This window comes from Notechis scutatus, chromosome 2 (assembly GCF_049901735.1).
Source record: "Notechis scutatus isolate UNSWTSFEM ecotype Mainland chromosome 2, rNotScu1.2, whole genome shotgun sequence".
In the NCBI taxonomy this organism is placed as follows: domain Eukaryota; kingdom Metazoa; phylum Chordata; class Lepidosauria; order Squamata; family Elapidae; genus Notechis; species Notechis scutatus.
The window spans coordinates 248,440,278-248,467,959 of NC_142010.1; the positions used below are offsets into that span (position 1 = coordinate 248,440,278).

Consider the following 27,682-nt stretch of genomic DNA (forward strand, 5'->3'; position numbering starts at 1 on the left):
CCCTCTTCCTCCCTCCCTCCTTGTCTTCCTCTCTCTCATTTAGAATTAGAATTCTTTTATTGGCCAACTGTGATTGGACACACAAGGAATTTGTCTTTGGTGTATATGCTCTCAGTGTACATAAAAGAAAAGATACATCCATCAAGAGTCAAGAATCATAAGGTACAACACTTAATAATAGTCATAGGGTACAATAAGCAATCAAATCATACTGGTGTGGAAAGGGACTTTCAAGAAGGCAGTAGTGTCACAAAAGACAGGAAAAGCCCAAGGGGAACATCAGGTCAGCCAGAAAACAAACTTACATAGGAAAAGGAATCAAATAAAAAGTATTAAAGAATCCCTATAGACAAAAGCCTAAGTAATTAAGAAAACTAGACAAATAGGCAAAGGAAACAAAAGATAATTTAGAAAACCCTTACAAACACAGGACATACCAAATAAGCAAAACGAACACAAAATATAAATTACAAAAGGGACAGACAGGAGATTGCTGCAGAACAAATATGAAAAACTATCTTAAAGCTAAAAGAGATTACAGAAAACCAATAATACAATCTGGCGACCCCACGGAGTTTGCCCTCCGGTGGAAATAAAGACAAACTCAAACAGGATTTGAAACATTAGGCACAAATACAAACACTCACACAAAATCAACTTACAAAGGGAGAAAAGGGTATAAAAAACCAGGGACTTACCATAAGAAGCTAGCTAGCCCAGGAATGCAGACTTCTCGCTGTTCTCTGCCTTCCTGAAAAATAAAAAGATCCAGCTTTCAAGCAGTTGTCCGTATCCTTGCGCCAGAGCTCTCCCAGCGGGAAAATCTAATCCTCGAAAGAAAGGCATTTTGACACCTTTCAACACTAGGAAACAGTCCATATAAATTGTAAGGATACAAGCAACAAAGTTACAGTCATACAGTCATAAATGGGAGGGGATGGGTGATAAGGAGTGATGAGAAGATCAATAGTAATAGTAGTGCAGACTTTGTAAATAGTTGGACAATGTTGAGGGAATTATTTGTTTAGCAGAGTGATGGCGTTCGGGGAAAAATTGTCCTTGTGTCTAGTTGTTCTGATGTGCAGTGCTCTATAGCGTTGTTTTGAGGAAGGAGTTGAAACAGTTTATGTGCAGGATGTGAGGGGTCTGTAAATATTTTCACAGCCCTCTTTTTGACTCTTGCAGTATCCAGGTCATCCACCAAAAGCAGGTTGGTAGTAATTGTTTTTTCTGCAGTCCTAATTATCCTCTGAAGTCTGTGTCTGTCCTGTTGGGTTGCAGAACCAAACCAGACAGTTATAGAGGTGCAGATAACAGTGCCAATAATTCCTTTGTAGAACTGTATCAGCAGCTCCTTGGGCAGTTTGAGCTTTCTGAGTTGGTGCACAATTAACACAACCTACAACAAATGGTATACTTGTACAAAATAGGGTTTTAGAAATCTTTCGGTCAGAAACCATATACCCTTAAGGTGGAGCTAGATCAATATTTAGTTTACTAGTGACAAGAGCATGAATGCTTTTCACTTTAAAATTAGAATGATTCCATGAATATGATTTGTTGTGCTTTTTTGATGATGTTTTTGATGTTAGGTGTCCATTTTAGGTCATGTGATATAATAGAACCTAGAAATTTGAAGGTCTCTATTGTTGATACTGTGTTGTCTAGTATTGTAAGAGGTGGTAGTATGGGAAGGTTTCTTCTAAAGTCTACTACCATTTCTATGGTTTTGAATGTGTTCAGCTCCAGATTGTTCCGGTTACACCACGAGGCAAGTTGTACAACCTCCTGTCTGTATGCAGATTCATCATTGTCTCGAATGACAATTTAATTTTGAGGTTTTTCTATCTCATCCATGAAGAAAGTGGCAAAGTGTAGTTATTGACTCCCTTCTATGGTTGATAAATATCCGCAATGTTTAGGAAAAAAAGACCTATTTCAACCAATGTCTAGTTAACTAGGCAAGCATTTGAACCCAGTGGTTTCATACAAAATCCTCACTTTAATTTTTGAATGTTTGGGGTTTTTTCCCCTATTGGTTTGTTTGTTTTTAAATCACAGATTCTTTCCATCAATCTTGAACATGCATTTGCAAATGTTTGCAATGTTTTTTAGAGTGAAGGAAAGAGCAGCTTCTACCCAGTGGTGGTATTCAGCAGGTTCTGACCAGTTCTGGAGAACCGGTAGCGGAAATTTTGAGTAGTTTGGAGAACCGGAAAATACCACCTCTGACCTGGCACACCCCCATCTATTCTCTGCCTCCCAAGTCCCAGTTGATCGGCTGGGTCTTCTTTTGTTGCCCTGCACAGAAGAATGGAGCTGAAAAGCAGGTTAGTTGGGTGGGGAGGGAATGGGGCTTTGCAGTATCCTTCCTCTGGAGTAGGATGGGAATGAAGATTTCACAGTATCCAAGCCATACTCACCAAGCCCATCACTGTTTCTACCATATCAACTCACATATGGGATAGGCAGCCCTGAAGGTCTATCAGTAGAATGTATGTAGGGCTTATGAGGGATAGAGTGGCCCAATTCCTTTCTCACCCTATCTGCATTGATTTAGTTGGCAATTGGAAGGCGAGTTTGCTGTATTCAAATCAAATAATACAGCTATACTTATAATCAAATCAATGGGAGAGTATTTCTCCTTTCCTAAAAGTGGGAAGGTTAAAAGGATTTTCAGGTCTAGTACCTACTGTATCTCTAATGTCCTTTAGTGCATTCAGCTGAATACCTGGACAACACACTCACATGATCTCCTTTGCTGGAAAGTTCTAGAAAGTGTCTATGGAGATTCTCAATCATCCAAGTCACGGCTGCACCAAAGATGCTTTTCCAAAAGGCAACAGGACTTTCTTGGCTTTTTCCTTAAAAATGTTTCGCTTCTCACCCAAGAAGCGGAACTGAAGAAGCTAAACCTTGCTACCACCTTGGTTTATCATCTGCAGACCAGAACTTGTGAGGAAGGCTTAAAAGACAAAAATGGTTGCTTTTCTTTTTTTCTCTTTCACAGGCTGCTTTGTAATCTTTCCTGTCAGTCAAATAATGATAGGTCGTCAGGGCAATCAAATAATGGGCAGGATTTCGGAAAGAAAACTATTTCTTACTGAAATTTTTAAAATCCTTTTTATTTAGGTTTTGTTTGTTAACATTTAATGTTTTACTTACTATTTTTAATGCTTTAACAATGTCACTGTTTTATATTGTTGTTTTACTGTGCTATAATCCACTCAGAATCACTTGACAAAGAAATGGGACACGTATAGATTTAATAAATAATAAACGATCACTTTCTTTCCAACATTTTACAGGTAGTCCTTGACCTAGGAACATAATTAGGACAAGAATTTCTGTGTTTAAGTAAAAAGTAGTTAAGTGAGTCGTGTCAATTTTACAGACTTGGTTGTGGGTTTTCTTTTCTTTTTTTTGCCATGGTTGTTAAGCAAATCATTACAATTGTTAAGGGACTCATACGGCCAACGGAGCAAATCCAGCTCTTCCCATTGACTTTGCTTGTTGGAAACTGGCTAGAAGATTCCATATGGTGATCACATGATTCTGAGACAGTGCAGCCATTATAAAGACATGCCAGTTGTCAAGAGCCCAAATTATGACCACGTGATCATAGGAATGCTGCAATGGTCATAAGTGTAAGGGCCAGTCGTAAGTCGCCTTTTTCAGTGCCGTTGTAACTTTGAATGGTTGCTAATTGAATGGTGAGTTGAGGTTGAGGCTAAGTTGAGGTCTATCTATATATGCTTGCTTGGCCAGAAATAAGTATTTAGTCATCTTTTTCCCAGGAGGAAAGCAATCATAGATAGTGCAGGGTAGTAAGATGTCCTTCTCATAGTCTTTCAGAGCTTTAGCTTCACAGATTAACAATAGTTTTAGGAGCTTCATAAGCTTCATAAAGTTCAATGATAGCTTTAGGAGCTTCATAATAAAGAAAGAAAAACCACATGCAAGATGTAGCTTTGTCCTTATATAAATAGTTATGTAACGGTTTTGATAAGGACAAAAACAACTGTAGGATTTATTTTCTCAATCTCTAATTCTCTTAGTACAGATTTGAGACTGCTTAGACAGCACATGTAGGCTTGTGACACACATTTACCTGTGGTTTATAATACTGCTTACAGTGACTTAATCCGAAGAACCACAGGAATGAAAACGTTAACTAAAACAAATCAGTGTATGAGGCCCACATTTTTCATCTAAACCAGATTTCTGTAGGGTTTTTTTTTCATGATCTGATCAGAAAGTTTTCTTTAAGTCCTAACTGCCAGTGCAAATACATCAATGTAGCTGATTATTTTAAAGCAGCAAGCTCGATTTCACTGTCTCTGATTTTAGCTTATTTTTGTCTTTACCTTCAGCTATGCATTCCCAATCCATGCTTCTTTGCCATCACTCATTTAGTGAAATCATGTCCACAGGAGTATCTTCAAGGAAGAGGGTTGATCAACAAATAGAGATAGCAGATGCAATCGAAGCTCTAATCCTTTCAAGGTATGTATAGAATAGAATTCTTTATTGGCCAAGTGTGATTGGATGCACAGGGAATTTGTCTTGGTGCAAATCATGCCACACATTTAAAAAAGATGCGGGTGTTTAATTGTCATGTCATAACAACTTTTTAAAGAAACACCCGCACTCTTCCCTGCCACGGATGTTCCTTCATGATGCTTCTTGGAGCAAGCCAGGGTAGATATACTTCGCTGCATCATACACTTGTTTTAACTTCTCAAACAGTGAGATTCACTCCATGGGAGGCTCCTCAAAAGTTAGAGATCCAAAAAAGAATAGCATTAGCACCCATTTATTATTATTATTATTATTATTTAAAAATGGAACTGCTTGTCCTACAAAGAAAAAGCAACTGTAACATTGCCATTTTTATTACTCCATTGCTTTTGGGCCTGGCTACAAACATTATTTTGCTGTCCAGATATCAATATAATCCAATTTGATATTCATTTTGGAGAGAAAGTATGTAGCTTGGTAACCAACGCACCTTCCTAGATTTAATTTTCAGATGCTAACTGTTACGAACTAAGCAAACTCATTCATCAATAACCATACTAGCTTTACTTAGCAGCAGGCTCGTAATCCTGCACTTCGGATTGGCCCGCGGATAAGCGAATCGTGATTGGCCGCCTCTGGCTGACCTGATTGGCTGACAGCGGGCTGTCTCTGATTGGATGCTTTTAGAGCGGTTAATTCAATTTCATTGGTTGTTGTGACAGCAGCCATCTCTATAAAAGAGCTGCTGCTGCCCAAGTTGTTGCTCTGTTCTGAAGTCACTATTAAAGAGTTGGGTCGCTATCCGATGCCTCGTCTCCGTTATTGCGCCCACTCCTCCAGATCTAACACTGGCGACGAAGGTGGGATACGGAGACGATAGAGCTGACTGAGCACTCGCCGAGCACCGAACAGAGCACGTGGCTAAGAGCGCACCAACAACGGCAAGATGACCAGCGGCGCCATACCACCCGCTCCATTTGACCCGGCTAACGAAGACTGGGACTCGTATATAGACAGGTTCCAGATGTTCCTGGAGACCAACAATCTGAAAGATGCTGCGCCTGGCAAGAAACGAGCGGTCTTCCTGACCCATTGCGGGCCTGCCGTTTTTAAAATGGCAAAGGCACTTGCTAAACCAGCGGAAGTTAAGACAATGGATAGGGATACCCTCGCACCAATCCTCCGGGCCCATTATGCACCCGCGGTGCCAACACTTATCCGAAGACATGAATTTTACCAGAGGGACCAACGGAAAAACAAGAGCGTTGGAGACTTCATCGCGGACCTCTGGAACCTGGGAGGCCTCTGTGGTTTTGCAAACCTCGAGGAAGCCATGAGAGACCGAATAGTTCTGGGATTAGATGACCACACGGCGCAGAGCAAGATCATGGCTAAAGGGGACATCGACCTCGCAGATGTCATCGCCGACGCTACTGCAGCAGAAGCAACCAGGAAGTCGGCCGCTCGAATGCGCCGCACCAACGCACCGCTCCGCCAACTCGCCAGTGATACTACGCCTTTTTCCGAGAGGCACTCAACAACGTCTCACCATGAAGACCTCGAATCCTCGTCTGATAGTGAGGAAGAGGAGGTCAACCGACTCAGGTCAGAGCGCGGCCAGCGAGACCAGAGGAGCCAGAAACCTTCGCGTCCATGCGCCAGTTGCGGGGCCAATCACCCGCAATCTGACTGCAAATTCCTCGACGCACTCTGCCGTTCCTGTGGTAAGAGGGGCCACATCGCAAAGGTCTGCAGAAGCAAGCGAGGGTCAAGTCCAATCCGAAGAGAAAGCAACTTCCGCCAAACAACGGGCAGCCCACCTGTAAATCGGGACCGCCTGAATCACCAATGGAACCACTATCACTACAGAAATAGAGCGCCTGCTGCATCAGCTAGACGGGAAGAGGCGCATCAAACCATTACCATTGGTCACGCATCATCCTTGGATGAAAGAAAGATCCAAGTGAAGGTCGCCATTGAGAATCATCCATGCGTAATGGAAGTAGACTCGGGATCATCCCTATCAATGGTCTCCTGGAAAACTTTCAAACAGCTGATCCCTGACATCCGCCGCCAGGACCTCAGCACCCAAAAAATCATATTAAGGGACTACCAGGGAAACAGGATTCCCGTTGTCGGTTCCCGCCACGTCCAGGTGTCCTTCAAGGACCACACCGCAACTCTGCCTATTACCATCGTCGATTGAGACCGGCCCAGCTTGTTGGGGTTACAGTGGTTCGCTCCACTGGGGATTGAACTAGCTGGCATTCACCAGACCGGAAGCAGCGACTGGGAAGCGGCCCTCATCCAGGAGTTCCAGGACGTGTTCACCGAGAAGCTAGGCAAGTACAAGGGATCCCCCATATCGTTTAGTCTCAGCCCCGAGGTTGCGCCCATCCGCCTTAAGCCTCGTCGAGTGCCTTTCGCACTCAAGCCAAAGATTGATGAACAATTAGACAAATTAATAGCCCAGGGGGTGTTGGAACCGATCGATCACGCCCGTTGGGAAACCCCGATTGTAACACCCATAAAGCCTGATGGATCGATAAGAATTTGTGGAGATTACCGGGCCACCCTAAATCACGCGCTTCAGCAGAGCGCTTATCCCGTACTTGTGGTCCAACACCTTCTTCATTCTTTGGGAAGTGGAAAAATATTTGCAAAATTGGACCTAGCCCAGGCATACCAGCAACTACCCGTAGATGCAGAGACTGCTGAGGCCCAGACTATAGTCACGCACAGAGGTGCGTTTAAATGTAATAGACTCCAGTTCGGAGTGAGTGTAGCACCAGGCATTTTCCAAAGCCTGATGGAGAGACTACTACAAGGCATAAAAGGGGTCGTGCCTTATTTCGATGACGTCTTGATAGCTGCCCCCAATAGAGACGTATTAGAGAAATGACTCAGAACGGTTCTCCAGAAATTCAAAGACACCGGTTTGAAAGTAAAAAAAGACAAGTGTCAACTTTGTACTGAGAGGGTTGAATTCCTTGGGTACCTTCTTGACAAAAAGGGAATCCATCCTACTGAAAAAAAAGTAACTGCAATAAAAAACGCCCCAAGACCCAGGAATAAAACAGACCTCCAAGCCTTCCTGGGACTCATTAACTTTTATAACATCTTCTTGCCCCAGAAGGCGACCGTAGCTGAGCCCCTACATAGACTACTCGACAAGAAGGCTTCCTGGGTCTGGAGACATCGGGAAGAACAAGCATTCCAGCAAGTAAAAGATCTCTTAACCTCAGATGCTGTATTAATGCAGTATAACGAGACTTTGCCTTTAACTGTCACCTGCGACGCTTCACCGTTTGGGGTGGGAGCCATCTTAAGCCATGTCCTACCAAACGGAAATGAGGCACCTATTGCTTTCTTTTCACGAACTTTATTAAAGACTGAAAGAAACTATAGCCAACTCGATAAAGAGGCTCTTGCTATTGTATCCGCTATTAAACGTTTCCATGAATATGTATATGGCAGACCGTTTACCATAATAACTGATCACAAGCCATTGCTTGGCATTTTAGCGGGAGACAAACCAACTCCCCACATCTTATCACCCAGAATGACCTGTTGGTCAGAGTTTCTAGCCGCATACGATTATCAACTGCAACACCGGCCGGGGAAAGCCATTCCCCACGCTGACGCCTTGAGTCGTTCTCCGCTACCGGAAGCCATAGACGATCCAGCTCCAACTTTAACTGCACTCCAAATTGAAACTCTCCCTGCACCACCCGACTGCACGAGACATCGCCGCGGAAACAAAAAAGGATCCTGTATTCACTCAAGTCCTCAGCTGGGTGGAACGAGGTTGGCCTGACAACGAACCCAACGACACCTTCGCGCCTTTCAAACAGACAGAACTGTTCTCCCAGGAGGGCTGCATCTTGTGGGGAGACAGAGTTGTCATCCCAGAAAAATTACAACATACAGTTCTAAAACTGTTGCACGATGGTCATCCAGGCATCGTGCGAATGAAGGCATTGGCAAGAAGTTACGCGTGGTGGCCAGGTATCGATAAACAGATAGAAGCCTGGGTGGCCACATGCAACAAGTGCCAGGAGATCCGCGCTGCCCCACCGAAGGCACCTCCAACTGAATGGGACGCACCTCATGGTCCCTGGTCCCGCATCCACATTGACTTTGCAGGACCCACCAAGGGACACACCTTTCTCATAACAGTGGATGCCTATTCCAACTGGCTCAAGGTCCACAAAATGAAGAGCACCACCACAGAAGCCGTCGTTAAAAAATTAAATAGACTATTCGCTACGCACGGATTGCCTGACGTTTTAGTCTCGGATAATGGTCCCCAATTCACTGCCATAGCATTTGAACAGTATCTAGCCGACCGGGGCATCCGCCATGCCTTAACTTCGCCGGCTCACCCTGCGGCCAATGGCAGGGCTGAGCGAATGGTCCAATTCATAAAAAAGACCTTGCACAAGATGGAACATGGAGACATTGACGACAAAGTAACCAGAATGCTTCTCCTCTAACACATCACCCCACACAGCATCACAAACAAAACCCCGGCCGAACTTCTGATGGGCCGGAAACTTCGCTCACACCTCGATCGCCTACACCCAACCTACACGCCAGAAAAACCTTGCGGTTCCAGCAGCAAGTGTCGTGCGTTCAAGGTAGGCGACTTAGTCTTTGCGAAAAACTTTTCGGGTGATCCATTGTGGGTCCCCACTACTATAACTCAACTTACGGGCCCTAGATCTTACCGTCTACAAACTAGCGATGGGAAATTATGGAAGCGCCATATAGACCAACTTCATTCCCGATTGGCACCTAACCCTATCTCAACCCCTGAATCTCAAACTGGGGGGGGGGGAAAGGGAAATTGAGGGGGCCAAAATAGAAATAGCAGATGACCCAATAATTGAAGCCCAGCAGTCTGCACAACCAACCATGGGATACTCACCTTCCGGAGGAGGACCGAGCCGGGTGATTGCTTCGCCGCAAAGCAGCCCGGCCATAGAAGCAAGTCCGGGGAACCTGGATGACAGCAGAGAGGACAGCCCTGAGTCCCCGAGCGGAGTAGTGGAACCGTCTTCGCCACCCGGTTCTACAAACAGCCCACCGGAGCCAGCGCCAGAGCAGAAACCGATGGAACAGCAAAAATCGAATAGACAGGTGAAACGGCCTGCCTACTTGCAAGAATACGTCACCCCACCCCTCAGACGGAACCTAGGGGGGAGGGGTGTTACGAACTAAGCAAACTCATTCATCAATAACCATACTAGCTTTACTTCAGCAGCAGGCTCGTAATCCTGCACTTCGGATTGGCCTGCGGATAAGCGAATTGTGATTGGCCGCCTCTGGCTGACCTGATTGGCTGACAGTGGGCCGTCTCTGATTGGACGCTTTTAGAGCGGTTAATTCAATTTCATTGGTTCTTGTGACAGCAGCCAGCTCTATAAAAGAGCTGCTGCTGCCCAAGTTGTTGCTCTGTTCTGAAGTCACTATTAAAGAGTTTATTTATTTATTTATTTATTTGATTTGCCAATTGTTTACAAGATAATAAGTATAAGTGTATACATAGTTGTGAATACATGAAATGGGTACATATAAGAAAAATAAAAGAAGAATAAGAGAAACAATAGGACAGGGACGGTAGGCACGTTGGTGCGCTTATGCACGCCCCCTACAGACCTCTTAGGAAAGGGGTGAGGTCAATAGTAGACAGTCTAAGGTTAAAGTTTTTGGGGTTTGGGGAAGAAACTACAGAGTCGGGTAGAGTATTCCAGACATTGACCACTCTATTGCTGAAGTCGTATTTCCTGCAATCAAGTTTGGTGCGGTTAACTTTGAGTTTGTATCTGTTGTGTGCTCTTGTGTTGTTATGGTTGAAGCTGAAGTATTCATTGACAGGTAGGACATTGCAATGTATGATTTTATATACCATGCTTAAATCGGACCGAAGACGGCGTAATTCAAGGTTTTCTAGTTCTAGAATTTCAAGTCTGGTGGCATAAGGTATTCTACAACGAGTAGAGGAGTGGAGAACTCTTCTTGTGAAATATTTCTGGACTTTCTCAATTGTGCTAATATCAGATACGTAATGTGGGTTCCAGACTGATGAACTGTATTCGAGTATTGGTCTAGCAAATGTTTTGTATGCTCTGGTTAGTAGTGTGATATTACCAGAGAAAAAGCTACGTAGGATTAGGTTAACAACTCTTAATGCCTTTTTGGCTATGTAGTTGCAGTGGGCTCTAGCACTTAGATCATTAGAGGTGAGTATTCCAAGGTCCTTTACAGAGCTTGGGTCATCAACAAGATCTTGACTATTCAGCTTGTATTTTATTTTCTGATTTTTTTGCCAATATGTAAGACAGAGCATTTATTTGTTGAGATTTGAAGTTGCCATTTGTTTGACCATTCTGATACATAGTCAAGATCTTTTTGTAGGGTAGCAGTATTGTCTGTGGTATTGAACAGCTTTACATCATCAGCGAAAAGAACGCAATTGCTCTTAATATGATCACAGAGGTCATTTATGTAGAGTATGAAGAGAGTTGGTCCTAGAACACTGCCTTGGGGTGATGCCTCGTCTCCGTTATTGCGCCCACTCCTCCAGATCTAACACTAACAGTTCATGGGGAAGCACAAAGTCCATGTTGCTGTTCCTAACTCATGATCAACCTTTAACTCAGTCAGGAATACGACATCAGAAGCAAGTGGAGGCACAAGAAAACTTCGATTAGCTTCTAGTCTGTGTGCTGAACGCTTACTGTTTTTTTACAAAAGGTCTTGAAATAAAACAGGATTTTCATTCAGGTACCTAATATAAGCCCCATATTGTTTTTTTCCTTATTACAAGAATTAAAAACAAAACAAAACCCTCTTTCCAAAAACCATTTTCTGAGGATAAAATCTTGATGAAATTCAACAGCTGCAAATACATGTAGGAAGAACTTTGGCTGCAAAAAAAAGCCTGTTTTTGTGCCATGGCATTGTTCAGTTTTTATGCAGACAATCATTAGATAATTGCACTGCACTAGTAGATTTAAACAAGGGCTAGAAAGGTGATCAGTAACTCAGAGAGGAGCCTAAGGCATGGCACCCCTGAATAATTTTAACTCTGTACATAATGACCCTCTAAGAAAGCCATTTTACTTGACATTGTGTGATTTTGTGTGTGTGCCAAAATAAAACTTATTTGGTTGGGAAATGCCTTTATTGGAGCTGCTGCAGCAAGAAAATAAGCTTTGTCAAACCATACGGGTTGAGAAGAATGAAGGGGGGGGGGACAGAATATAATCCAGAAGATGATAAAACCCTGTGCCATTCTCTATTTTGAAATTTTTATTAGTACTTTTTAAATATTTTGCCTCTGGTGCTTCTGAGCTGTGATAACTGTCACTATATCTGAATAAAAGTAATCTGATTTTCAAGATCTGGGTGGTCCTGCATGAAATTCTTATTGATTTGCCTTAAATAAGAGGGGAAAAGAGTTGGAAGATGCAGTTGCTAGTTCGGCTCATAATTTTCACATTTTGATGGTGATAAGATAGATGAAGAAGGATGTTGAGGTTTCAACACTGATGAAGGGCTGTAATATTTGTGGCTGTCTAGAAAGTATCTCTTAGTTTAAGGTGAAGTGGTTAGTCTGAAATATGTAAAATGAGCAGAGAGTCAACACCATACATATGCTCACTGAAAACGATTGTATAAGATTCCACTGTACATACCACACATAACACAGCAATATGCAAACACAAGGAAATGTCATTTCATCCAAGTGATTTTCAGTATCGTTACTTAAAAGAGGGTTTATTTAAGACATGTGGTTGCCAACTCCCAGAATTCCCCAGCCAGCATGTTGGTTTGGGAATTTTGACAGTTGAGTCCAGACATCTTTAATTGCTATGGTTGACAAACACTGTCCTAGACTTGTACGACCTATAAGATATATGACCCTATAGGGCAGGGCTGCCGAACTTGCGGCCCGCGGGCTGGATGCATCACCCTCTGGCCACGCCCATGCCTGGTTTAGCGAAGGGGGGGAAAGTCATAATAAGCCACGTGACAATGCTGTGACAATGCGAGTTTGACATCCCTGCTATAGGAAGTTTATGGTTTTTCAGATGTTAATATGCAGTTATGATCATCACACACTCACTGCTTACATTGGCTGGGACTTCTAGACATGCTCATGCAAAAACATTTGGAATCTGAAATCCCCTAACTCAAAGCACAAACAAATGTCTACAATGAACTTTCATTGCTCCAGGATATTGTTGGGTACCTTTTTTCATTCTCTTTTATTATTCCATATAGTTCACACCAAACAATTTGCCTTTGTAGGGAGATCAATATATTATTTTAAATTTTACATTTTTAAAATCGTACCTTTATTATTTTTATGACAGCAAACATAATACATTTTCCTCCTCCTATTTTTCCCCACAGCAACAATCCTGTGAGGTAAATTGGGCTGAGAGAGTGGCTGGTCCAAAGTCATCCAGCCAGCTTTTCACATATAAGGCAGCAGAAGAACTCACAATTTCCTCGTTTCTAACCTGGTGCATTAACTACTAGATCTAATTGGCTCTGCGTAGGAAGAAATTCTTTTTGGCATAGAAACATCAGTCTGCTCCATGGAATGGATTTGGCAATGAAGATACAGCATAAAATAAAAGTTAGGAAATAATAGTCTGAATTTGCAAAAAATAAAATGATTTAAAAAAAACAGAATTATTTATATGGAAGCTCTATATCACCCCACTTAAAAAGCAATATAAAATCAAAGTCATATCACCCATAAAAATGACTTCATTAAGTCTATTCATATATCAAGCATACATAGTATGCTAGGCTATATAGGCTGTATTTCTAGGCTGCAGGGGATTTACTTCCAATTAGCAAGCTTGATATTAGAAAAATAATGGCATTGCTCGTGTTAAATGTTTGAATCATTTGTCATTAAATGTCCTCTCATACAAGTGTACATTGTAAATGCGATTAGCATTTATTTGCAAAAACATTTAAATCCTAATGTAAATACAGGAGGTTCCCCAATGGAAAAATCCCATCTAGGCCTGTTTAGTGCACGAAACGGCTCTCATCCTTTTAGACAGTCTCAAGAATCAAAGGGAGAGAGAATCTATAATGGAGGACCCATGGATTTCCTTGTTTTTTCTTTGAAAATGTTTCGCTTCTCATCCAAGAAGCTTCTTCAGCTTTGACTGGATGGTAGGGAATGGAAGGATTTATGACCAGCTGTCTGCAAGAAATATAAACCCTTCCATTCCCCACCATCCAGTCAGAGCTGAAGAAGCTTCTTGGATGAGAAGTGAAACATCTTCAAAAGAAAAAACAAGAAAGTCCAGTTGTCTCCTGAAAAAGCACCTTTGGGACAACCATGACCTGGATAACTGAGAATCTCTACAGACTATAATGGAGGAACCATCCCATTGTACTGTTTTGAACCCATGCCAAGCAGGCTGGAGGAAGGATATTGTCAGGGAAAATATGCATGGTAACCTTTGGGCGTGGAACTCTTCTCTTCACCATTCTGGCATGACAGTGGGGGATACCAGTAGGACAGCAAATCAAAGGAACTATTTTTTTTGCCAGCCAATCAAAAGTATGAGATAAGAGGTCATACATTCTGTCTGCTATCTTCTTCTCCGTAACAGAGCATCCATAGCATTCATGTGCACACAATCTCTTAAATCCACAGGATTATAGTTGCACCATTTCAGATCATGCTATATTTACGATTGTTTGAAAAAAATTGTCTGAACCACCCATCAGCTTCCATTAAATCCACGTTTATTTAAACGAGAATGCACACAAAACCATTTTTATTCTAATTAAAGGACACAGCTCTACAAGTGAGTAAGAATTAACCCAACATTTAGGTCATTTGGGAAATACTTCTGTGGTGCTGAAAGCCAGTTGCAGACTTTCTTCCCCTGCCCTCCCCTAATTTTAACTTCTTTATAATGTGATGTTATCTCCATTAAGCAGTTGAATTTGGCCTGCTCTCTGCAGAATCATTTTAAAATCCTATGGAAATAAGAGAAAAATGAATCAGAAAGATGTAACTGTATAGCTACCTGATTGCTTTGATCAACAAACCACTGATTTGGTTACCAAAGCAGATTTTCTCATAGCATTAAAAAACGTAACATCCCACATAAACGTATTACTTCTTTAGAAACAATTGGCTAAACCTCTAACTGATGCGTATTAATTTAAAATCTTTGCTTGTAAAAAACTAAAGAGCAGTACATCCAAATACATAAACCATGGAGATTGTGTCATGACACCACATTTCATCCTTCTGATGAAATCATGGCTTCCTCTAGATTAGTGTTTCCCAACCTTGGCAATTTTTAGATATGTGAACTTCAGCTCCCAGAATTCCTCAGCCACTATGGACAAGCATGTTTGAAAAACACTAGTCTAGATGCCTCTGAATACACTTAAGAGGAAATAAAACCATTTTCCCATCCATATTGTTAGGGAGGTCCTTTTACTGAATGTAAAGATACAGTTTTGTTTTCTCTTATTTTTACAGCCACAGATTATTCTCTTATTATCAAACTTGCTATGCTCAATTACATTGGGATTTATTTTATTATGAAGTTTCTTTGCAAAAGTGTACAGGAAAATAACTTGCATTGTTGCAAAAAACATTTGACAGTTTAAATTAACTGAATTATAAATTACATTAGAACAGGAAAATATTTTTAAAATATGTTTAGATTCGGTTTTATCTATATTCTACACCAACAAGGGCAAGATTAGTTTCAGATAATGACAGCTGCAGGTAGAACTAGAATGTAGAAGATTGCTGCATTCAAGGTAACTTTCCTCTAAACAAACACAGCACCGAAAACAAACAAATCCAGCTTAAGTCTGCAACAACCAACCAATAACTCTACCTTAGTTGGTTCATATTTTAAAAGCTGTTATTTGTGGGGGGAAATGCTATCTTTGCACCCTTTGAACATTAGCATCAATGTTTTCCATCTGCTATAACATGCCAGACCTTTGTCCCTGACCCAGGGAAATGTTCCATCTGTCCAGTAAATGTTCTGTAAAAAAAGCAAACAGGTAAACAAACAAACAAACAAACAAATAAATAAAAACAAAAAGCCTTCCTCTCAGTTTGGGTTATCCCAAGTACAAAATCAAACTCTCTGTGGAAGAAAAAGGTAAGTGTCTGCAGAGGAAAGATTGAGAGAGAGGAATAGAAAAGAGAGATTCTGAAGGAACACGGTGTGTGTGTGTGTGTGTGTGTGTGTGTGTGTGAGAGAGAGAGAGAGAGAGAGAGAGAGAGTGAGAGAGTGAGAGAGTCTGTCTTAGTGTACACAATATAGAGCAAGCAAAATATGCTGGAAACAATACAAAGGAATATCATCTCTCATTAGTTTTTCGATATGCTTGTGTCCTAACAAACTTATTACTCAGATGATTTCCCATTGCGTACCGATAATCTTATTAGAATTCAGTCCCACTCGGCAAAACCTTTCTAACCATTTTAACGTGTTTTAAAAAGCAAAATAAAATGGGTCTTATTCAGAACGAAGGCGGCTATGTTTCAACGAACCTTCTACTGTCCCACTTGGGCTGGGGACAGAGTACAATACATGTATCATGACATCACCAGGCAAGGTATATGACTTATATCATTGGAGCAGATGCTGGTGCCAATGCATAACTGGATTATTTGAACCAGGACATCCTGATACCTGTCATCATCATTGAACATGCTACAGTGTATTGGCCCCATAGAAGACTGATGAGTAGCTAGTGCTTATTTCCTTTTCTACATACAAGAAATACCTGCGCCGAAAGGATTAGCCAATGAAAGCCCTCTTGGGTATCTCAAATTCCTCCACGTGGCACTTAGAAGTTTTATTTAACAGAGCTTTGCAAATTGTACCCTGGTATTTTATTTGATTGCTTCTTCTCTGTATTCCTACTTGCCACTATTAAGCTAAAGCAGAGGCACCCATTCTCTAATTTAACACCTGCCAAGAGAAGGGGAATAATATATACCTAAGAGCTATCTTCTCATAAACAGAGGGGCACTCCCAAGCTATTGACAGGATGTTATCACAACTTCCCCAGGTGCTCTCTGCCCACCAATTTTGCATCAAAATTGCATTAACGGCCTCTCCTCCCACAACCCAAAAAAGGAAACATTGATTCATGGGTTGGGTGAGAATTGTTTTTCCTGGCTATAAGTAAGTTGTTTTTAAAAAGTCCTTACCACACTGAGATCCCGATACAAATTTATTCCTATGAATGGATGGCATTTTTAATCACAAACAATTCTCCCCACCACAAACATAAAACTTTTTTTTCAGTCGGCTACAATCTGGCTCCTCATTTTACTGGCCTTGGAAGGATGGAAGGCTGAATCAACTTTGAGCCAGTCAGGATTGAACTCCTGGCAGTGAGCAGAGTTAGCCTGCAACACTACGTTTTAATCACGGTGCCATCACGGCTCTTATAAAGGTATGTGGGAAAGACCTTGGGAGATTGGGTGAAGAGATGCTGCTGCCTAGGAAAGAGTCAAATAAGAGGAACCAGAGCCCTCAGCTGGCAGAGCAAGAGGATTAAAAGGGACTCTCCCTAATTTCTTGGGCTCTAAATGAAACAGCAGAAAAACCTTACTTTCATATTTGCAAGATTGTTAATGTAGCTTTACAATAAAGTAGAATTAGCTTATCTGGTTGTGTTTCCTGTCTGGTTTATCCGGTAATGCTGACATCAATTTTGCAAGTCTCAAAGTACAGTAATCTGCCATCTTCTTTATAGCCCAAGAAACTAGGAAGGGTCCCTTCTGAGATTCTTGCCCTGCCCACTATCAAGTTGGGGAGCATGCATGTCTCTCAGGCAGCATTTCCTTATTCCATTCTCCTCCCTACTGGCTTTTCTACATATTGTTACACATTCCAAGGGCTTTCCATGTTTGACCCTGGATGGGCGCACTACCATAAACAGACCTTGTGCACAGTTTGGAGGATCCTCCTAGACCAGGGGTGTCAAACTCAAGGCCTGGGGGCCGGATCAGGCCTGCAGGGTGCTTAGATCTGGCCGTCAGGGCTGCCCTGGAAACAGCGAAGGACTGACCTGCGGTGCCTCTGCCAGTGAAAATGGAGCTCGGGAGGGCCATGGATAGGCCCCCCCAAGCTCCATTTTTGCTGGCAGAAGGTTGCAGGAGGCTGTCGCAGCAAAAAATGGAGCTCAGGAGCCCATTTTTGCTGACAGAGCGCTCTTGCCACCACAGGCACCCCCGACACAAGTGACGTTGAGCTGGTCATGGCCACCCTGGCCACCCGAAGTCAAACACAACCCTGATATGGCCCTCACTGAAATCAAGTTTGACACCCCTGTCCTAGATATATGGAAGGTAACTGAGGAGCAGATAGCAGTTGTGGCTAGGAGACCCTTTACTCAACTTTGGGTCCTTTTCCCAATAGAACACACAAAAAAAGAAGAGAAAGAATACATACGCACACCCTTCAATTCCACCCTGCTTGTTTCACCTGCTTATTTGCAAGAGAAACTGCAAAATGTTCCAGTTAACATTTCCTTATAAGACCTAAAGCTTAAGAGTCAGGAAAAGAGCTCAAGCGAGAATCCCCTCCACTGAGAAAAAGATACGCAGCACCTCAAATTTAACAGGCCCTAGCAGTGCAAAGCCTTAGAGATCCCTGTTAGATCACGAGAGAGGCACAATTGCCAGTGAGAACCAGTTTAGTAAATCCTGAACTCTGCTGTCTCCCCATGAAATTAAACAGTGAAGAAGAAGCTTGGGGGAAGGGATAGTCCTTTGAATTTCTCCAGAAAGAACAGCTGTTGTATGGAAGGCAAAGAAAAAAAATCAAAACGTACCCAAAATCCTAGCTTGAAAACTTCTGGGACACAAGTAGAAATCTGATAGTTTTACAAGTTTTAAAAGTGGAAGGTTACAAGTTGGTAACCTATTCAGAAGGCTTACAGTTCTGCAAACTTTAAGTTTAGTTTAAGGTACCCCCATCTATCTCAAGTACTAGAAAGGGAAAGACATTTTTGTTATTTCAGCTTTTCTGCTGTAACTCAGGTTGGAAATGGATGGGAAGGCAATGGCAGCAAGTGCCAGTTGAAGGCAAACGTTGCAATCTTAATTGTCCTGGTTGGGTGGGGCTTGGTAATAAGAGAACCCATACAATAGAAGAACTAACTTTGCAGAGGTTCAACCATATAGAAACAGAGCTGGAAATAATTAACTCAGATCTCCAACACCACTGATCATACAGAGACATGGTTTCAGAGTGGTAGACAATCTAGAACTGTGATGGCGAACCTATGGCACGCCATAGGTTTTTTTTTACGCGTGCCATAGGTGGCACACAGAGCCATTTGTGCCGGCACACGAACCGCAGGCAAACTTACCTCACTGCGCATGCGCGTGCCTCCCAGCTGTTTTTCAGCCTGTTTGAGGCCTTTTTTTTTTTTTTTTGAAAACAGTTTTATTAATTTTAACAACAAACAAAAACACATAAAACATAAAAAACATCATCCTTTCCTTCATGAGTTTACAGACAGTGTATCGGTTGGTTTACCACTTTTTTTTGTGCATCCATTTCATAGTCTCCATTGTAATTATATTACATAATAGCTCATATTATCAATCAACAATTATAAAGCCTGATATCATTATTAAACAATCATTTGACTATAATTTTGTTAATTCATACTTTAACGAGATAACTATAGTTTACTTAATTTATTTTATAGCAAATCATAAAGTCATACCAAGTCTATCTTAATAAAATTTCTGTTTGAGGCCCTTTTCAGCCTCCCAGAGGTTTCACCTTTCAAACCACACCTTCAGTTTGCTCAGCTTAATCTTATAAGAGATCTCTGAACAATACTGCTCGGTTGATTTTTTTTTTGCTTTATTCTTAAAAGATAAGGTTTTTATTTGCAATGTCATTTGTTTTATGTGGTTTGGAGGAATCTTTTATGGGAAGGGGTGGATAACAGGGATTTTCAATTCAAAGACAATTTTTATTCCTCCTCAGTTGAATGAGAAACGCAGGAGGGGAAACAGAAGGCAAATTCTTAGCTTTGGGTTCAAATAATAGGTGCACCAAATTTGGACATTAACATTTCCATTGCTACCAACCCATACCTTGAAAGTATGTCTTATTTTATTTTCCTGAAGCTACAAAAATGATGTAGGTTTCTCCCACTGAGATGTACATTCAATCCCACCAATGGATGTGTGTACGCCTTGGCATCAGTAATCATATCCTGATTTTCTCTCTATTGCATTTTGCTATACATAGAGCTATCTCTGAAGATAACTTGAACATTACAGCAAAGTGCATCTGTCACAAAGGGAGGCTATAATAGCTGGATAATACTCCTATTGCTGAAGCTGGGCTTGTTCACAAGTTTGCTTCCAGGTGTTCATTATTCCCTATAAAGCCCTTTATAGCCCACAATTTGGGTACAATGAGACCCTGCAGTGAGACCCTACAGAATAAAATCTGCCTGTCCAATAAAGCCAACCAAAGTACTGTATCCCATATAAGGTTGGTGGTGGCCCAGTTACTTGCAACCCCCTCCTTTTGAAATAGCTTACCTCTTCCTGAGATCACAATGTCTCTTTCCCCTCTGAAGGGCATTAAGGCTCTTAAGAAGGCTTTTTCCCCATAACTGAGGACAGTGTTCTTGAGTGTCTGGTTTTAGTGGCAGATTTACTGCTGGCCAAAGGCTGAGATATGTTCATTGACAGATGATGTGGATATGATCTTATGCCTTTTAGAGTATTATTTTAGTGGACTATTTGGGCTGATGTTTCTTAAGTTGGGAATTGCTTTGTGTTGTTCGTGGAGGTGACATCTAGAAGATGAGCGTAAATTGAAATATATATTTCCAGCTCTGATGGGACCAAAAAACAAAACAAACCAAGAATGACAGTGTTCTTTTCAATCTCTGCTTCTCTGAACACATATAGAATCTCTCTAATTTTTATGAGAAGATCCAAGGTTGACAGGCCTGGCTCTTATAATTTATCATCTGTTTTTGGCCTCATTCATCCTGCTTGTTATTTACAGATATTAATCCTTGAGTCTTCATGGAAAAGAGAGATTGAACAAACTTTATATGGGGAGGAAGCTCAAGGGAGGAAACAATGATCTTCAAACTGTTTATTCAGATTTTAAAGATCATGATTCTGGAGGCAGACAATATTGGCTCAACTTCAGGCAGGAATTTGAAGGCCAAACTGAACCCAACTTTACTACAAAAGAAAAGTATCATTAATATGATAGCTCTTTATTACACAAAAGTACAGAAATAAATATTAAAGTTTATTGATTGGCAACTGAAACAGCTGCTTGGTGACTGAAATAACAATAGTTACCAATGACACAACCAAAGTAATCCTTTTTTTTGGTTCCTAACTTTTCTGTTATTTTTCATAAAAAATGGGCTGGGTACATGGCCTGGGTACAGCACAATCACCTAGGCCAATGATGATTTCCGGTGGCACTTCCATTGACAATGGTCAGAGACCGTGATCGTGCGTGGCTCGGGTCCGTGTTTCCCTTGTCGGAAGGGTCCCTATGGGACCGGTGTCATCCTGACCCACCTCGGAGGGGTGGGCGAAGAGGGGGAGACCTCTAGCTGGGTCAAGGGGAGCCGCATCTTCCCTCCCTGGCTAGGTATTACTCTCCTGGAAGACAGGGAGAAACGGCAGTCCAAAATGGCTGCCCTGAATATGGAAAGGTGCTGGGATTTAAGTTTTGCACTGGAGCGGTGAAGTGGTGAGAGGCGTGCAACCAGATAAAGATCTTGATTTTTTCTTAACAACCTCGAGAAGTAGAAAGAAAGTGCCCTCGCATAAGAGTAACACAGTGGTAAACAGGAAAAAAAAAAGAGGAAAATACAAGGTAAACAAAATTGGTTTATAAAAAGCTACAATGGAATCAGAGACAAAACTTTGAATAATATAAACTGACATTAATTAGGCATTGGATTAAATGCTGGACTTGCCTGGAATTGGTTAATACTAAGAAAATTAATTGTGGAAATGGTTGGAAATTAATGTTTAATATAATTAAAAGAGAAAAGAAAAGAACTTTAAAAAGTGGAAAGAGATACAGAGCGCCATCTAATGGTCAAATACTTTTTTCCCCTACAAAATTATATGGAAATTTCCTGGACTTCTAATTGTTATGAAATAAAAGACAAATAAAATAATAAGAACCCCAGAAATTTGGGGAAAAGGGGGAGAAATACTACCAAGAGGATATACAGATGCAACTTCCTGGGACTGTTGGGTGTTGATTGTGACAAAGAGACAGAAGGATTAACAAAAGAAATAAAGGAGACTTTTGGCAAGGATTGCAATAAAAGACTTTGAATATTAACAATTTATTATAAAAATGGAAGAAATAAGCAAAGACTTTAAGTTGGAGTTACAAATGGTAAAAGGAATGTTCAAAGAAAGAAGGGAATTATTGGAAATACTGGAAAAGAAAATAATGGCGATGGTTGAAGAACAAAGAAATGCCAGTGAGGCAGAGTTAAAGGAAGAAGAAAGAGGCTCAGACAGACATGGAGAACAAGAGACTTTGCCAAAAGACACTAAAGGAATTAAAACTATGATATTGATGACAGACTTAACAAATAAAAGGGAAAATGCTCCCAGGGTCAAACAAAAGAAGAAAAAAATATACAAGAAACTTCAAAAAAGAGAACAGGAAAGATGGGTGAAATGTTAGAAGGAAAGAAGGAAGACCAGGGAAATTTAGAAAAGGGAAAGTTGGCTAAAATTAAAATAAACAATAAAGCCAAAAAATTTAGAGATAAGGGTTAGGGACAGGGGTGGGATTCTGCAGGTTCGCACCTATTCTCTAGAACCGGTTGTTAGAAGAAATTACTGGCCTAATTCTGTCAGGAAGGCAGGAAGGAAACATTCTGGTGTTGCTTACAGAAACTGCCTCTCCATTAACCCTTATTACATTCTTGGCAGGACTAGACTTCCTGTCTCAGGAACTTCTCTGGAGTTTTTTTTCCCTTCCTTTGCTGGTACTTTTCTTGTGTGGAGTGACCATTCAAAGTTTCAGTGGCATTGAAAAAAGTGATTTATGACCATTTTTCACACTTACAACTGTTGCAGCATCCCCACAGTGATGAGAGGCCAGGCGAGGAGATGTGTGCCTCGATGTGAGTGATGTTGAATTGGACAAGCCCAGTCAATAACATGACCACCAAGCCATGCCCACCAACTAAGACACGCCCACAGAACTGGTTGTTAAAAAATTTGAATCCCACCCCTGGTTAGGGATTTTATAAGGGGGATACCACATGGAGCATATATTGGTGTTTAATTTAAAACGTGTAGGGAAATATTTTAGGAATGAGTAATTACATATATGAATATTAACTGTATATAAAATGTGTTGTTATGAACCCCCTTTTTTGGAGGATCAAAACAAGGGAATGGAAATGAATTTTTTTAAAAAGATATTATTATTAATGTTTATAAGTAAAGTGAAGATAAAATGAGAGATATTAAGAAGTTATTTTAGTGATTTATTGGAGGGGATATATACAGTTGACTATATATACAGTTGATTATTTAATGGATATTAGAATTGTACAATGAGAATATCCTATTACGATTAAAGTAGGGGAATGGAAAATACCATGTGGATCGTAAATATATTGGTTTTATCTATAGTTTTACTCTTTTTAGATTGTTTATTATATATCAGCTTAGAGAAAACTAAGGATAACAATGATGTGTAATGAAAAATAAAATAGGTGGTAAGCTGAAAATGGAAATAATAGAGGATAAAGATTTGAAAACTTATGTATGGATGAAATGATATTGATATTGAATTAATGAACTGAAATATGAAATGTAAACTTATTTAAAGATGAGTGAAATGGATAATGATATGAGTTAATATTATATAAGATTAATGGAAATGAAAGTATGATTATGTACAAGTGTTATAACCTGGAAACAGGTTGCTCATGTGGAAAGATGCATAAAATTTAAAAATAAAAAACTTTTGGGGAAAAAAACCTAGGCCAATGATGCCTTCAGTGCCTCTTCTACACATAGCGAAAGCCCTGGTATGTAGTGGAGACTACTACTTGCTACTATTCTTACCACTACTATTGCTACCATTAATAACTACTGCTGCTACTAGTAACTTAGATACTGTCTATTTCAAAAGAAGGATACTTACAGGAAGTTTGTACCCCTGATAGTTGTTAATTAAGTCGTGAATGAAGGGGTGCTTCAAAAGGAGTTCAATTTTGATGGGCTGCAGCTCTTCAGAGCCAAGATCCTTGTATACCTTTATGAAATGCTTTAAGAATAAATGAAGAGAGCTTACTTTATTAGTAAATGAACCAACTGAAAAAACAACAAGCAACATATAGGAATACTGCTATAGAAGGCAGAATTGTCCTGGAGTGAAGTGTCATAATAATGTCTCTTTTTCAGTTTCATAACTTGATAATTAATACTGAAAGAGTGACTTTTCTGGCTAGCACTGATGTTGCCACAGGACCTAGTTGTTGCTTAGAAGATCCGGTAGGAGAGCACATTTCAAGACCTGCAAATCCTTACCTGTAGAACAGAACACTACAGTACAATCTTTATATTAATCATATAAATCGGATATCCGTTTTCCTGGAGGCATCACACAACAAAGCATGCCAGGTACCATTCAATAAATGCCATGATCAAATAAAGGCTTTCTAACTGCAAATGTAATAGTATATCATGATCAGGAGGAGTTCATAAGATATTCTTGGAGAGACAGAGCAGACAGAAGAAGTGAAACATAATTTATTCAATAAAACTCTTATCATGCCTCACTTAAAGTTTAGATTATTGTTGACACAATGGAATGGCTTTACTAATGAGTTTCAACTGGGTGAAAATAAATAAAGAGGCTGACAATCTCATCTACTCCACATATTTCACTCTGCATAGATCTAATACTGAATCACACAGCCATTCCATGTGTGTGTGTGTGTGTGTGTGTGTGTGTGTAGATGGCAGATGAGATTCTGCTGAAACGTTGCTACAACTTTAAAAGAACAACTACAATGACGTGGGAAAATACCCGAACAAAGCCTGAAGGCCATACATGTAAGTACCGCGAAAACTTAAGAATATATATATATATATATATATATATATATATATATATATATATATATATATATATATATATATATATATATATATATATATTTATTTCTTGCCCTGCAGGTTCAAGACCTCTAATCAGATCCTATTTCAGAAACAGTACAACTGCTAGTCAAACTTACCCCTTTTCTTTAAATGTCAGTAACTGACACATTGCTTGCCACAAACATTGGGATAAAAGAACGATATGAATGTAAACAATGGAGCTATAAGCTATAACCAACCTCATAATTGTCCTCTTCTGTCAGATGACTACTAAATCTGTGATTGTCAAAAGCTTTGTTTGTTTCATACTGGAATACATGGAGAAGTGTAGCTAGAGAGATGTATCCATCTTTGCCGATAGACAGGGCATCATCTTCTTTCTCCTTTTCTTCCATCTCTTCCTCTGCTTCTTCCTCCCCTTCTTCACCAGCCTCCTCTTCTGCCTGTTCCTCATGGGTAGCCAGGATTAGGAGCTGCTCAGCAGATGATATAAACTGACAAAGACAAGCCAAAGATACCATGCGGTTTGGGGCGGGGTAGATAGTTTCCGAGTGACCAATTGCAAGATATGTGACTCTCAGAAAGACCACCAGCTTGGAACACATACAATAAAGCCAGCCAGAGTGTTGCAGTTTTCTCTGACTAGATACCATTCCTCCTCAGGTTCTCACTGTCTCATATTTCTCATATTCAGTACATAAAAAAGGATTCCAAACTGTGAGCTTCCACTGTCATCCACAAGGAGATGAATGAAACCAAAGTTCTGCCCCCTAGAATCCTGAACAACTTCCAAACATTGTTTTTAATAAAGTTAAAGTACTGGATGTTCCTCTAGTGTGAATGAAACCTTTGCAAACTCTATTAAGCTGCAGAAACTTTGCTGTACTACTATAAAAAGGTCACTCTTTTTCAATCGGTTTAACTGGTATTGCATTCTTGCCTACAATTTTATAATATTGCCAAGAGGTCTACTGAAACATGCATAGTGTGCTTTGCCTGAACTAAGCTTTTCAAGTTTTCTTGAAGATGGCCTAGTGGTTAAGACCCAGGCTAGAAACCCAGGAGACTGTGATTTCTAGCCCCACCTTAGGCATGAAGGCTGGCTGCAACAGAGAACTGAACATAACTAATCAATATGAACTACCAAGCACTGCATTTGTCAGCCTTGGAAGCCATATTTTTATTTGGAAACTTAGAGGCTGCCACATTCAGTGCCTGGGAATTTGGGAGGGGGGATTTCATAGTGGGGTAGAAGGTTAGACATAACAACATTCTTTCTCAGAGAGTCAAGGACATGTTGCCCTGCACCTGGAGACGAGTGACTGGAGGGATGTCTCCTGTTGGGACGAAGATTTGATTGGGCCATGTGAGGGACTTGTGGGTGCAGGGGATGGATCTTTCAATTTCTTTTGGGAAGGGAAAACCTGGAACTTTCAGATTCGGGTTTTCCCAGATGTGCCAATATGACAACTCTAAAAAAAATGGAACTTTGAGGAACTGCCTGTCTCAGAGTTTATTGGTTTGGAGTTGGTTAGTTGGAACACTGACAACATTCTTATTACTATCTGTTCCAATGGTGTATTAACTGGACTTAGGTACTATTCTGTACATTGCACATGTATCCTGCCTTTTCTCCAGAAGCTCTGTGCAGCAAATATAATGATAGATCAGAAGAGGCTGGTCTTATGGAAAAAATATATTTTTGCCACCAACCAAATCAAGATACAATTTTTATTATCAAGATTTTTTTTACCATATGAGGAAGAGAAAAGTGTTTCTCCCTCTTCCTTTGAATATATATCCCTGTTGCGACACTAAGGGCTCGATAGACACCATCTACAGCATCAGGGTAAGAGGCAAAGTAGAGCAGCATCTTAGTGTAGTTCAGTTGAGGAGGGTCTTTTTCAGGATCAGCAAATAAATAGAACAAAAACTGCAAAAAAGAAGAAACAGTTCTATTAATTGACATACTGTTTTGAATATTTTGCTTAATCATAACAATTCAGTATGGATGTGGCTAAGGTGGGGAATCTAGTTCTAGGCCTTTACTGTGATACTAAACATCTTTACATGAAGGCTTTGATGGATGGCAGAGGACATAATCTATAGCAGGGGTGTCCAACCTTGGCAACTTTAAGACTTGTGGACTTCAACTCCCAGAATTCCTCAGCCAGCAAAGCTGGCTGAGGAATTCTGGGAGTTGAAGTCCACAAGTCTTAAAGTTGCCAAGGTTGGACACCCCTGATCTATAGGCTCATCTAATGATGACCATAACACATGGAAGGTTGCAACTTGGCATGAAAAAAAAGAGTAAATGGTAAAAAGATGAATTAATCAGGGAAGGCAAAGGAAGGGAAGTAAAATAAAATGAGGGAGGGAGGAAGGAAGGAAGGAAGGTTCTCTGTAAAAGCAGGAAAAAGAGATCTGCAATAGAACTGAAAGAAAATGGCCTGATTTTGGAATGGAACTGATAAACATATGCAAGGAAGTGAAGTATAGATTTAATTATGAATGCAAGGTCTAAAATGCATGTCAAAAACAATGAACCGATGACCTCTACATTGTAATGGACATGTATGAAAGTAGGAATCCACAGATAAAGGATAGCTACATTTTAACAGTCTGGATCTCAATGTTATTCCAACAAAAATGAAATGTTTTTGAATGAGTACACAAAGGTGGGCTTCGGTTATTCATTTTTTTATATGAAGGATTAGCAACAGGCTGGAGGTAGCACGATCCAATCATAGGGAGTGGAAAAAGGTTATGTCTCTATTCCTGCTTCCAGGTACCAGAAGCATTGGGTTAGTCATTTTGAGGAACAAATGTTGACATGAAATGGGCCTTGGTCTCACCAGTAGGATATTTTTTATTCTCTTAGAATTCTTTAAGCTTTTTCAGACTAGGAAAAGTGGATAACCAGGGAGACTCATAAGACATACTTATAGCAATACTTATAGCAAGAAA

The 27,682-nt window shown here is 40.6% G+C and overlaps 1 protein-coding gene across 3 annotated transcripts in view; it reads right to left on the bottom strand.

Moving 5' to 3' along the window:
• Nucleotides 1-14,293: 14,293 nt before the first annotated feature.
• SPEF2 (sperm flagellar and cilia associated 2) overlaps nt 14,294-27,682 on the bottom strand; it is a 113,408-nt gene continuing 100,019 nt past the window's right edge. The window contains exons 34-38 of one of the 3 annotated variants that reach the window (XM_087958523.1): nt 26,469-26,648; nt 24,955-25,209; nt 23,757-23,879; nt 15,536-15,581; nt 14,294-14,547 (exon numbers count right to left, since the gene is read on the bottom strand). In XM_087958523.1, the coding sequence (XP_087814649.1) occupies nt 14,540-14,547; nt 15,536-15,581; nt 23,757-23,879; nt 24,955-25,209; nt 26,469-26,648 (612 nt within the window). In that variant the 3' untranslated portion in view covers nt 14,294-14,539. Of the gene's footprint in view, nt 14,548-15,428; nt 15,582-23,756; nt 23,880-24,954; nt 25,210-26,468; nt 26,649-27,682 lie in introns of all 3 variants that reach the window. The other 2 variants (XM_087958521.1, XM_087958522.1) reach the window with 2 other exon arrangements.